The sequence below is a fragment of the Myotis nattereri genome (genome assembly GCF_964212035.1).
Source record: "Myotis nattereri genome assembly, chromosome: 18".
Lineage (NCBI taxonomy): Eukaryota > Metazoa > Chordata > Mammalia > Chiroptera > Vespertilionidae > Myotis > Myotis nattereri.
In genome coordinates, this window is record NC_138093.1 from 20,799,375 (window position 1) to 20,811,917 (window position 12,543).

The window sequence follows — 12,543 nt, forward strand, 5'->3', positions numbered from 1 at the left end:
AAAACCTTAACACAGCACTGTGGTTGTGCTGAATTCACAGGGTCTTCATTTTTTTTTTAAAATATATTTTATTGATTTTTTACAGAGAGGAAGGGAGAGAGATAGAGAGCTAGAAACATCGATGAGAGAGAAACATCGATCAGCCGCCTCCTGCACATCCCCCACTGGGGATGTGCCCGCAACCCAGGCACGTGCCCCCGACCGGAATTGAACCTGGGACCCCTCAGTCCGCAGGCTGACGCTCTATCCACTGAGCCAAACCGGTTTCGGCCACAGGGTCTTCATTTTGTACCACTTCCCAGAGTGCAGGCTTCGGTGACCTGGACAGAGCAGTTCAGGCTTAGCATCAACACCCAGGATTCCATGGCAACAAGCCTTCTTCCCTTAAGACCCAGTGAGAGTGCTCAGGAAGCTTTTCCAGGTGCTGACTGCAGTGTGGGAAGACCACCTCCACGTCCCCTGCCTTACTAATCTCAGCAGTTGCTAATGTACAAGCAGCCTGTAGAAACAAGTGTAAGGAAAGGAGAGTCATGTGGCTCAGAAACTGCTGAGAAGACTGAGTGACAGGTAAGTTTGCACTCCATCCAAAGGTCTTTCCAAACACCCCCCTTTGCCCCCCCCTGCCCCCCCCCCCCCGCGTGGGCCTCAGACCATACACTGAGAAATGCTGCCATAAGGCCAGCAATCCCCAAAGGCTGACTATGACTCCCTCATCTCCCTGGCAACCTCCAAGCTGGCTTTCCACACACTATACACATCATACCCAATGCAGCAACCTTACTGATTGCACCCATCTTGTGTCCTCACACCACCCTCCCCCCAGCTGTCCAGCAGTGCCAGACAAAAGCTTGTGGGGTGGGAGGAGTCACTTTCATAAAACACAAAAACAAAAAAACCCCAACAACTTAAAAAAAAAAAGAAAGAAAAGAAAACCACTCAGGGATGGGTATTTTGGACTGCACTACAGAAAGGGGTAATGATTCTTTCTCAGTGTACTTATTGACATTCATCGAGCAGCATATAGTTTATTTTAGCTAGGGTTGGTGATGTAGCATCTATATTTAATTCCACAAGCTGTCAGGCAACTCATATATTTACAAACACAATCCCGGAAACAATGTGTTTGCTGGTCACAGCTGCATCTGTAACATCTCAGGAGCTGCGTGCTGTTTGGCACAGCTCAGGGCATTATCATTTTACATTCTGCTCCATGCCAAGGCCCAAATGGGGCAGAGCTAGGGCTAAAAGTTCAGGTTTGGTGACAGGCCTGGCAAAGGCCAAGAGTAGGAATAGAACTGTAGGCTGCGGGTCAAAGGGAGAGTTGGCTTGTCAGCCTCACCTCCCTTCTGCAGCCTGCGGAGCCATGAACGATTTCTATGTGATTGCATTAGGTTTAGTTTGGCTTCTCGGGCCTGAGAGAAACACTTACCATCCTGTGTGTATACAGAGGCTCACTCTGCTGGGGAGCGAGCTGGGCTTAACAAGCAAAAGCCAGGCTGGTGGGAAGGAGGCAGGGACAGAGAAGGGTTTCTCTCTGGAGGATGGAACCAGCTGTCTGCCAGAGGTGTGGAGTGACTCGCTAAGCCAGCTTGAGCGTGGCTGGGCATACCCTGAGGCAGGGGCAAATTGGCATAATTCAGGTAATCTTGGTTCAGGGAGGACAGACTTGTTGGCCAGAATACACGAAGAAAGAGGTGGTAGTGCAATTAAGTACCAGGTAAAGGGGCAGGCAAATCTAAGTGGTCCGCCTCCCTACAATAGAAAGTGTGGAGCTGCGAGCAGATGCAGGGGCCAGCAAGGGTGTGTGTTTACACCTTAGATGGACCCTCTGAGACTGGGCCCTAAGGAGGAGGATGGGGAACTTGGGCAAAGGCTCTGTTCAGTTTGGGGTCTGAGGAAAAAGCACTGTAACTCAGGAGCACACAGGGAACCAGCAATTGTGGGTTATCCACCAGGGCCCAGGTTGGGGGAACATTCTTGACCTTGTGGCCCTTAGTACTGTGAAAGGTAACTGCCTTTTCATAAGGGCATGCTGATGGGCCATCTAAACAGGATCCACAGAGCTTCCCCAAATCAGACACTTAGATGGCCTTCTCCAAGCCAGGAACATGATTTTAGGTGACTCCTACTTTTGTATTTTAAGATTCTGAACTTCCTGTCAATCCATAGCACTTTATTAAACACAAGTCACCTAGAGGGCTCTAGGTAACTTCCTGTGACTATGGCTCCCTCGTCAGAGTAAAGCCTGCGGGTCTTAGGTTTAGAGGTCAGTTAGGGTGTACTATGGCTTCCTTGGGAGGACATTATTGACTTATCTGTTCTTGAGTTTTCTCTGTGAAATGGGAATTTCACAATATCAACTTCATGGAGGTTTCATGAGAATTAAATGAGTCAATGAATGGAAAGGGCTCCAGGGGTGGGCAAACTTTTTGACTCGAGGGCCACAATGGGTTCTTAAACTGGACCGGAGGGCCGGAACAAAAGCATGGATGGAGTGTTTGTGTGAACTAATATAAATTCAAAGTAAACATCATTACATAAAAGGGTACGGTCTTTTTTTTTTTTTTAGTTTTATTCATTTCAAACGGGCTGGATCCGGCCTGCGGGCCGTAGTTTGCCCACGGCTGGCTTAGACCTTGTCTACACGGAGTAACCGATATCTAAACATAATTGGAGATGATGATGATGGTAGCTCTGAAGATGATGAGGAAGCTGAGGCAATAGAGGTGGAGCCAAGTGGAAGCCAGACATTCTGGCTTGGTGGCCCATGCTCATGACCCCTCCACTGTGGAGCAGCTGATGGGATGGAGGGATCTCAGTGCCAGGCAGAGGAAGGCAGGTTTGTTATCAGAGCCCCAAGAGCTTCTGGGGTTTCTAAAAAAGGAGTACCATGGAAATGTGTCATGGTTTGAGAATGGTTCATCTGCATGGAGGTGAGGTTCCAAAGACTCTGAAATGTGCATTTTTCATTTAGAGGTTCTATTTGATGGGCAGTGCCTTCATTCTCTATATGGGAGACCCCTGTGGCTTCAGGGGAAGCTCTGGGGCAGAGGGGCCTCCCTGGTCTGCACCCCATGACCTGGAATTTATCATCCAAGCCTCTGGGGCAAGCCTGATGGGTAGTTTGTCTCTCCAAGAACAGTGCCCAGGACACCCTGCTGGCAAGTATGAACCCCTGCGACTGACACATGAATCTGTTCTTCACATGTGAAGGGCTGGTTATCACACAGCAGAAACCTGTAAATGTGGGGCTCTGAGGGGATGGTGCCTACAAGGTCTAATGTCACTAACGCTCCGTGTGTGTGTGTGTGTGTGTGTGTGTGTGTGTGTGTGTGAGAGAGAGAGAGAGAGAGAGAGAGAGAGAACATATATCATCACTCTTAAGCTCATCACATGATCCTCAAGTCCTGTTTCATGAGGGCAAGTGCTGGGACCACCTTGATCATCAGATTTATTGCATCCCCTAGTACAGTCCTCATGCATACAAACTGCTTAGTAACTGACTGACAGATGGACACAGGTGAGCGAGGAAGAGGAGAACCAAGTGTAGACCTTAGACTGCGAATATTAAAGTTTCATTCCTTGGGGAGTGGCGCCAGCAAGTCCCTCTCCTTTCGCAGCCTCTCCTCTTAATGGTCTCCGATGAATGAAAGAACATTTAGTAAATAGCAATTATGATTAGCTCTTATCTTTGCTTGAATAATCATTAATGTGGGTAACCTGATTCTATACAGGGAAGATATCCATGTGTCTCACCTATTTTAAGTCATGTCCTGACCAGCGGTGGGGAAATGCATGAAAAATCGCTTGCCAGTTCCACGCCAGATCTGGAGGTGAAACTGAAGGTCATTATCACAGAGCCTGGAGAGGACAGTAGCGGTCTGGGTGTAACCTCTGCCTGGGTTCAGTAGGGGAATCGTGGCCCTGCTGCAGCTCTCTGACCTATTATTGGAGTAAAAGCACCATACTTTGTCTCTGTTGAGGGTGGCAGATCACCCTAACAGGAGAGGAGAATAAAAGTCATTGCTCTAATAGCACCCACGTCCACCCCTGCCCTGTAGGAGTCCCCACCCCAGAACGTTCTGCCATTTCTCCTGTCCACCCTCTTTTTCTGCTCAAAATAAGAGGTTTTGCATCAAGATGTGGCAGCTGATCAGAACAAAACACTTTCTGCGAGTTTTCCCCACTGATACCCTCAGATGTATTCAGGAAAACACCTCCTCAATAGAGTTGGCCAATTAACCACTCAAATGGCTTGAGAACTTATTTAATGTCACTGCCTAATCACTTTATTAAATGTCACTGCTCCATCAGGCAGGGATTTCTGCTTTAGCCCTCCCTTCTCTTATGCTTCACTCCCTTTCTGAAACACAGAGCTTCCTCCTAAAAATAAAATCTTAATGCCTCTCCCCTTCTATTTGTGACCTTGCATTTGCCTGGAATAATGGAATCTGAGCACTGGGCAAGACCAGAGGGCTCATCTTACCTCTTAAATCAGTTTGCTGATGACCAAAGGGAGACCCCCAGAGGGGAGAGACTTACTCCCACGGGCACCAACTTGTAAGTGGCAAAGCCCGCAAGGTTTTATAGCTATAAATCATGCCAGTGGTGCAGTGAGGCGCAAACAGGATAGGACCTGGAGTGTGTAGACCTGGATCTGCCACTGAAATACATGACCTGGTAATCCTAGTCTCAGTATTCCCATCTGTGAAAGGGGGCGCCGACAGTCTAGGAGGGGAAGACTGAGTGTGATTTTATTATCCATGCTTCTTAAGCAGGAAGTTCCACACAAATATTAAATGATTTATTCTGGTGTTTACCAATGATAATTATTAGCAAGAGTAACCATTCTGTTAATTACAATACTGATTTCACACCTGTTTCTCCTCTTCTTCTGGCCTCTAACAATAGGTTAGCCATATCCTTAACTCCTCTAACATGTAACCCCTGCTCTGCAGTAATTTTCCAAGGGGGAAGTTTCTCTCACTTGTTGGGATTTAGTACACAAGCTGTGGATGCCCACATTCTAACTGGCTGTCTTGACACACCAAGCATAAATGGAGTTTGAGATGAACAGGAGGACACAAGAGTCCCCAGAAGGCCACAGCCGGGATCACCTCCAAGTGGTGGAGACAGGAGTCTCATAAGCTCTCCCGTTTGGAAGGCTGCACAGGCTCCTTCTCGTGTGATTTCATTTGCACCTGATTTTCTCTACTGACAAAACTATAATGCGTTTAATTCATGGACAGATCTGAGCTAATGTACTCACAAAGCAAAAGCCAGGACTTACTTCACTTGCACCTTTAGTCCAGAGCGAATTTATTGTTTGGGTCCGTGTAAAACTCTGTCTTAAATATGGTCAAAGTAAATGAAATTATTGGGCTTTCACAAGTAAATTTATACTTTTTTTAATCGAAGAGCTAGCCTCACCATCATTTTAATCTATGGGCCTATAATGAGGGGGGTTACTCACATAGTCAGCATTAGAGCAAAGGACACGACACGGGGAAAGTGCTAATTATTTAACCTGCTGAATATTAGTGATGCCACCAGAAGTCAAGAGAATGTAGACGGTTAAAAATTTCTTCACAGATCACTAATAAAAACATTTCTAGTCATATTATTTGTGGAGTATGAACAGGAAATGGCCAAAAGCTATTCCCTGGAAGAGCCTAATTTTTACATAACTGTCAATGCAGCAATTATTTTGTCTTTTTAAATTAAGGCAAATCAACAAATTATAAGACTTTTTTTTAAAAAAGAGTTTTGAAACTAGTTTAAAACCTCGCTTTCTTAAAAATATTTTTATTTAGTGAAAATGTTTTGAGACCCTGAGGAAACCTATGGAGCAGAAACCACGTGATCCAAGGCCTGGCTTTTCAGATGTGCGGTTGGCTCTGGATTTGGGCGTTGTTGCTGCGCTCAGCAGACTCGCCCCGCAATCACAAGCATTTGATTCTAAAGCCGATACTGCTACACCCAGTCAGGTTTAGCACAATGTGAGCTCCGAGAAGGCATAATTACCAACAGAGAATGACAAGAAGCACGTGTGGACTCAGTAGGGCTCTCTTTTTCCCACACGCTGTCACCTGTCCTTACAAAACCCTTGACTCGCAGGGGAGGTGGCAGCTACCAATCCCCAGATGACAGCGCAGGGCACCAGGAGGTTCCGTGGCTGACCGAGGCCACACACTGTCACTGGCCCATTGCATGCAATTGATTCTTCACAATTTTTTTTTAGGGCCCTTGAGTGTTGGAATTACAAAACCAAGATGTGGCCGCTGATCTAGAGGGATCCATAATCCAGGCAGGGAAGGCGTGGATGTGATCAGATTTAGGGGCGTCACTCTGCTCCAGAAACTGCCACACTCACTTTTTCTCATGCTGAGAAGAATAGTCAGTCTTCGGGGAACATAAAGAACTCTCACCAGGCCAGGCCTTGTGCAGAATGGGGGAGGGGTACCATTGTCTTTGGCTAAGTCTGTATTGTTTTTTTCTATTGCTGTCTAACAAATCACCACAAACTTAAAGGCATAAAACAATAAAAACAAATTTACTATGCTCACCAGACTGAAATAAAGGAAACAGTTCTCATCTGGGGATCGGGGTTCATGTGGCTGTTGACAGAGCTGACTTTCTTGTGGCCATCTGACCAACTTTCTAATTTTCTTACTAGCTATTGACTGGGAATTGCTCTCAGCTCCTAGAAGCCACCTAAAACCCCTTGCCGCATGGCCCTCACAGGCCATTCACAGCCTGGCTGTTTGCTTTCTTCCAGGCCAGCAGGAGCTTGTCTCTGAAACGTCACCTATGGTTAAAGGTTTGCCTGATTAGGTCAGGCCCACCCAGGATACTTTCCATTTGATGGTCAACTGATTAGTGACCTGATTATGGGAGTGGTGACTCATCTTATTCACAGGTCCTGTCCACACTCAAGGGGAAGGGCATGCACTGATGGACGTGGGAAACTTGTGGCCATTTTAGAATTGTGACTTCCCACCCATTCATGCACATCCACCTGACGGCTGTGTCAAGTGGCCCAGCCTCCAAAGTGAGCATCCTTCTCTCCCCTCCAGCAACATGCCTTTAGAAGCAATGTTTTATAAGAGGAATTAATTACTAATGGTAGAGTTTCAGATAATGGCATGAGCACCTGCTTCTGTACTGTTAATGTTTAGCACAGCACCCTCAATGGATGCTTCTCAATAAATGAATGTGCGAATGATTAAATGAGAAATATTCTGGGTGTCCTCATCAGATTATACCCTATTAAATATGCTACAACCCATGAGTAAGGCTGATTCCTCCTTTTCATTTATAACACGTTCCCCCATGATCTAAAAGGAATGAATGCTTATTATAAAACATTTGGGGAATTTTCTCCCTTCTATGATTTTACTGTTTATATTTAACTTTTTAATCCATCTAGAACTAATTTTCCAATATGATGGATAAAATATTCCATCCTTCACCCAATTAGTCTGTAATGCTTTTTTAAATATATATTAAGTTCTCATGTATAATGAGCTCTGTTTTTGAGCCATTTGTTCTATATCATTGATCTGCCCATTCAATTTGTGGGCCAGTATCACCTATTTTAATTATTGGAATTTTAGAATATCTTTTAAGATCCAGTAGGAGCAGGCATGTCCTCATTATTCTTCTCTCACCCAGTCCCTTATGCCTGGGTCTGCCTTGCTGCCTGCTCTAGCTCCTTAGACAGCACAGCATGCTTTGACAAGGGCTGGACATGGAGCCAGACCTAGGTTCATATTCTACCTCTGCATCTTCCTAGCTTAATTCCTCTGAGTCCCAGTGAAATGTAAACCTCTCTCTATATAAAAGCCTAAGTGACTGGCCGACGGGCCAACCAGCCGACCGGCCAGTAGCTATGATGCACACCGACCACTAGGGGGGCAGACGCTCAATGCAGGAGCTGCTGAGCTGCGGTGACTTGGCAGCTGCAGTTCTTGGGTGAAGCACCCAGAACCAGAGAGGAGGGAGCCTAATTCCAGGGTGTGTCACCCGAGAACCACCCTCTCACAATCCAGGACCCCTTGGGGAATGTCAAAGAGCCAGTTTCAGACCGATCCCTACAGGCCTGGTGGACGGCCCCCTGCTGGTGCACAAATCTGTGCACTGGGCCTCTAGTTATAATAATAATAATGCTGATAAACCTCTCTTACTGTGTGTTAACTGGGGCAACTTCTCAGAATCACCCCGCACATGTAAGTGACCAATATCTCCGAGCTGGAGTGGAGGAGTGACTCTGGAGTTCCAGGCACTCATGCTTCTGTCCCTCTATCCTATGACCAGGGACTGATTTGAGCATCCTGCACAGATGCTGAGTCTCAGATCTCTCTGACTCTGGCCAGTCGGCTGGTTGGCCGGTCGTCTGGTCACTTAGGCTTTTATATAGAGAGAGGTTTACATTTGGCCCCAACTTCTGGGTGGGCTCTTCCTAGGATGTGTCCTGCCCACTGATATTCGATGACACAGGCCCATTGGTGAGACCAGGATGTTCACCTGACATCTCCGTGTGTACTTTTCTGGTTCCAGGGGCCCTGGAGGAGAGGCTCAGAGGGGGAGAGTGTGGTGAGAGAATGAAGACACCAACTGCCTGGGAGAAGCATGAGGTGGCAGAGCAGCACTCGGTTTAGAGGGCTCCGGCCGGCGGCGGCCCCATGGGCAACTCTGCTGGTGCTGGGCCTCCCTGGTTGGGTGTTGGCTGTCTCGGCCACGGCTGCTGCTGTAGTCCCCGAACAGCATGCGTCCTCAGCTGGCCAGCCACCCCTGGACTGGCTGCTCACGGACCGGGGCCCCTTCCACCGTGCTCAGGAGTACACTGACTTCGTGGAACGGTACCGCCAGGGGTTTACCACCAGGTACAGGATCTACAGGTGAGTGGGGCCTCCCTCAGAACCCAACCTGGACAGGTCCTGCGGGCGGGCGGCTGAGCCAGCTGGAATGCCCACAGACTGAGTTAGAAGTGAGGGCTGGAGGAGCAGCGGGCAGGAAAAACAAGCCTACCATGTTGGTGTTTAAAAAAAGAAAGAAGAAAACACATACAGGCTGGAAAACCTGCTGATGCCTCCTGGGGAACTTAGCAAAAGGGTTTCTATTTATAGGTTCCGCTGCTTATAAATTGAGGACAAATGAGGCAGCATAGAGTCAGCGTGTGGCCAGTGCTGCGGCAGGAGGGTAGAGTCAAATGCTGGGGCTGGGTTTTAACTAATGTGTTAGATACTTTTATGAGTTGTTAATTACCCAGACATGCAAATGAAGGCAGGATAAGCTCCTGCTCCTGCTCCAGAGGTCTGGGGAGCTCTGTGGGGACAGGGACGAGCTTGCCCTCACTCCTGTCAACACCACAGCCTCAGCTGGCCTTGCTTACGGAACCAGGCTGTACTTCCTGGCCCATCAGTACCCATCCTCAGAAGCATCAGAGAGCAGAAAATCAAGCATGAGACCCATCTGGCCCATGTGACAAGGGACAAAGCAGGGATAAAAACCCCACTGCTGGACCAGCACTTGTAAAGCAGGAGGCACCTCAAGATCCTCACGTCAGGGCTCCCAGGAGTGCATCCCTGAGTTCCCATGTCTCCTTCATTCCTCTGCCCATTTGCCCTCTCGCCTACTCCCTTTTCCCCTCACCATGCCCCTAGTCTTCAAACAATCCTGGGAGCTTGGCTGAACTTTTTTCTCTTATCAAAGACATTTATTTTCCAATTACAAATTAGGTCCCAATGCAAAAATATGAGAGAAAGTATCTTAAAAGCACAAGGAGAAACAAAACCAGAAAAACGCCTATTCTTCCAGCACCTAGAGGTTGTTGTTAACCATGTGGCACATGTGTGTCTAGTCATATGAACATACTCTAGGGTTGGACCTCTTGCTAGATCTAGCACTTTGTTATGTACATTAACTCATTTATTTTACTTGTATTGATTTGAGGGGGGGAGAGGAAGAGGGTGAGGGAGAGAGAGAGAGAAACGTCAACCAGCTGCCTCCAAACATGCCCCAACCGGAGTTGGAACCCGCAACCTTTTGGTGCATGGGGTGATGCTCCAACTATCTGAGCCACCTGGCCAGGGCAGTACATTAACTCATTTAATCCTTCCAGAAACTCTATGCCGGAAGAACAATTCTTCTCCCTTTTTACAAATAAGGAAATTGAGGTCCAGAGAAGTTAGGGGACTTACCAAAGGGCACACAGCTAGTAAATGGTGAGCCAGCTTTAGTTCCCAAATGGTCAGACTCCAGAATCTGAGTTCTTGAAATATATTTAGGCATTGTTCTATTTCTAAGAGGTTGGGTTTTTGTTGTTGTTGTTATTTTGTTTTTTTAATGTCTGCAATAACCATGGTGTTTGTTTGGGTCAGTATGGTGTCTCAAACAAGGTTTTAAGGTATTCAGCACTGGAAGATTCCCAGCTGGTAAGAGCATACATTTTAGAGGCCCATCTCCTGGCATGTGATTCTCATAGGCACATGCAGACGAAGGGCCTGGGGAGTGAAAGGGTTGGAGAGTTACACAGAAACAAAATCCTGCTCCAGAGAGAGAGAGAGAGAGAGAGAGAGAGAGAGAGAGAGAGAGAGAGAGAGTGTGTTTAAGCAGCAAATTCCTCCAGTCCATGAAAATGAGATTTAATTTACCTTAGATGTTTCAGTTTACCCCAAATCTTTCAGAAGCACTGTTATCACACAAATATATTTTTTTTAAAGTACATTGGAATTGAAATAGGCTGAGAATCCCACTACCACCATCCAGGGCTGTAAGAACCGGAGGGATTCAACCATCAGTTTCCTTCTTCGATAGAGATTTCTTCTCACCAAGTCCCAGCCCCAGCCTGGAAGCCATGGAGGGCCTGGTGGCAGCTCTGAGCTGGCCGATGGGGAGGAGAGTGTGTAATCATTTCTGCACTATCAACCGTTCTATCAGTCGGTAATGGCTTTCTGATCATTTAATGTGACAAGCTCTTACACGGCGCCATTCTGCTTCTCGGGGGTCAGTTCTTGCACATGAACCTGTACTTGGGGAGGCAGTAAGCATTCATTCTGACAGACATGCAGCATTCTGATTTGTGACCCTTTGGTGGGGGACCAAAGAATGGTCACACACAGCTGCTCCAGGAGCATTCTGGGAGTTTTGCCTTTAGTTATCAAGCGAAGTGGTGGCTCCAGGGAGACTTGTTGTAGGGTCTGTATTGTGATCCACCTCCCTGTTCCTGTGGGAATTCCCTCTTATCCTCCTTCTCCTTTGGTCTCTAGTGGCAACTCCCTTTGGCAAATTCATGACCTTGCTTCCTCTGACAAAAGAGGGTCACAAGAAATTGTTAAACTACACATGGAGGGTCACCCACATGACCAGAAGGGCACTTTATCCAGAACGGTGGAGGGAGAATAAGCTTACAGAGAGTATCAGAAATGTATTATGGTGCAATATTCAGTCTCAAACAGAATTCATTCAATTCTCTAAGAAAGCTTTTGGTCCATAGAAAACAAATGGTATCCTCATGTGCTTTCCATAGAAGAAAGGAGATGAACTGTAACTGCAAAGAATAAGGCTTTCCAACAGGTGGGATGCTTGGTGCTGAATCCTAGGAAGCTCTCTCGCATCAGGAAAAAGACCCCCTTGCAGTTGTGTGAACAGGTCAGAAATAGCCCAACAGCAAGGTTCTCATGTTAGTCTCTGGATCCCACGTATTCTTGTTGGGATATCAGCCTGCGCTCTCACTTTCTGGAGATGACTTGTTGCTCTAGAATAGCTCTGACCTTTCTAACCACGGGCCCCAGAGTTTGTTGCTCTCTCCATTTCAAGTTTGTTTTCACCTTTCTGAGGGAAGGTTCTGGAGCTAGCAGACCTGTTTTCTAAGCCTGCAGCTGTGGCTTCCTAGCTGTGTAATGCTCAGCAAATTATTTAATATCTTTACTCCCCAATTTCCTTCTTTGTAAAATCAGGATAGAAATAGCCCTGATAAATTAATGTGAAACACTAATAAATTAATGTGAAAATTAAATGTGTTGGTTGATGTAAAGCACTTAGAACAGTGTTTTATCAATACAACCTATCATTATTAGGTTGTTCTCAGCAAATAGTAGCCAATACAAGATGGCAACAAGATGAGAGCCACAGGTGCTGCCTTTGTGATGTCTGCTGAGGTCTAAGTATCCAACAGAAAGAAAGAAAATATTGTTATTTTTCTTTATTTTTTAAAACCATATTAACCTTCACCCTTCCATCTACCTCTCTGCTGGGAGAGGAACTCAACCAAAGAATGCATGAATCTTCTCTGGGCACACTCTTCCTGGTCCTGCAGGCTTAACAGAGGGAACTAGCTTGGTTCAAGCATGTTTTAGAGTCACCACAGGGGAAGATCTTTCCCCTAAAGTCAGGGATCGCCAGCTGAGCAGGCCTTCCTTAGGATGTCCTACAGAAGCCGGTCACTGCCAGTCCTGGTCCCAGGTGTGACATGGACACCTCAGGAAGGCACCGTTATGAGAAGCAAGACAGTATGAATTCTTGTTAAGGCTTCCTAAGTAA

General features: G+C 46.7%; 1 protein-coding gene across 1 annotated transcript in view; it reads left to right on the plus strand.

Moving 5' to 3' along the window:
* The window catches only part of BRINP2 (BMP/retinoic acid inducible neural specific 2), an 84,699-nt gene that overhangs the window by 36,222 nt on the left and 35,934 nt on the right, over window positions 1-12,543 (plus strand). The window contains exon 2 of the mRNA XM_081112187.1: window positions 8,560-8,900. Within this exon, the coding sequence (XP_080968313.1) occupies window positions 8,632-8,900 (269 nt within the window). The 5' untranslated portion in view covers window positions 8,560-8,631. The remainder of the gene's footprint in view (window positions 1-8,559; window positions 8,901-12,543) is intronic.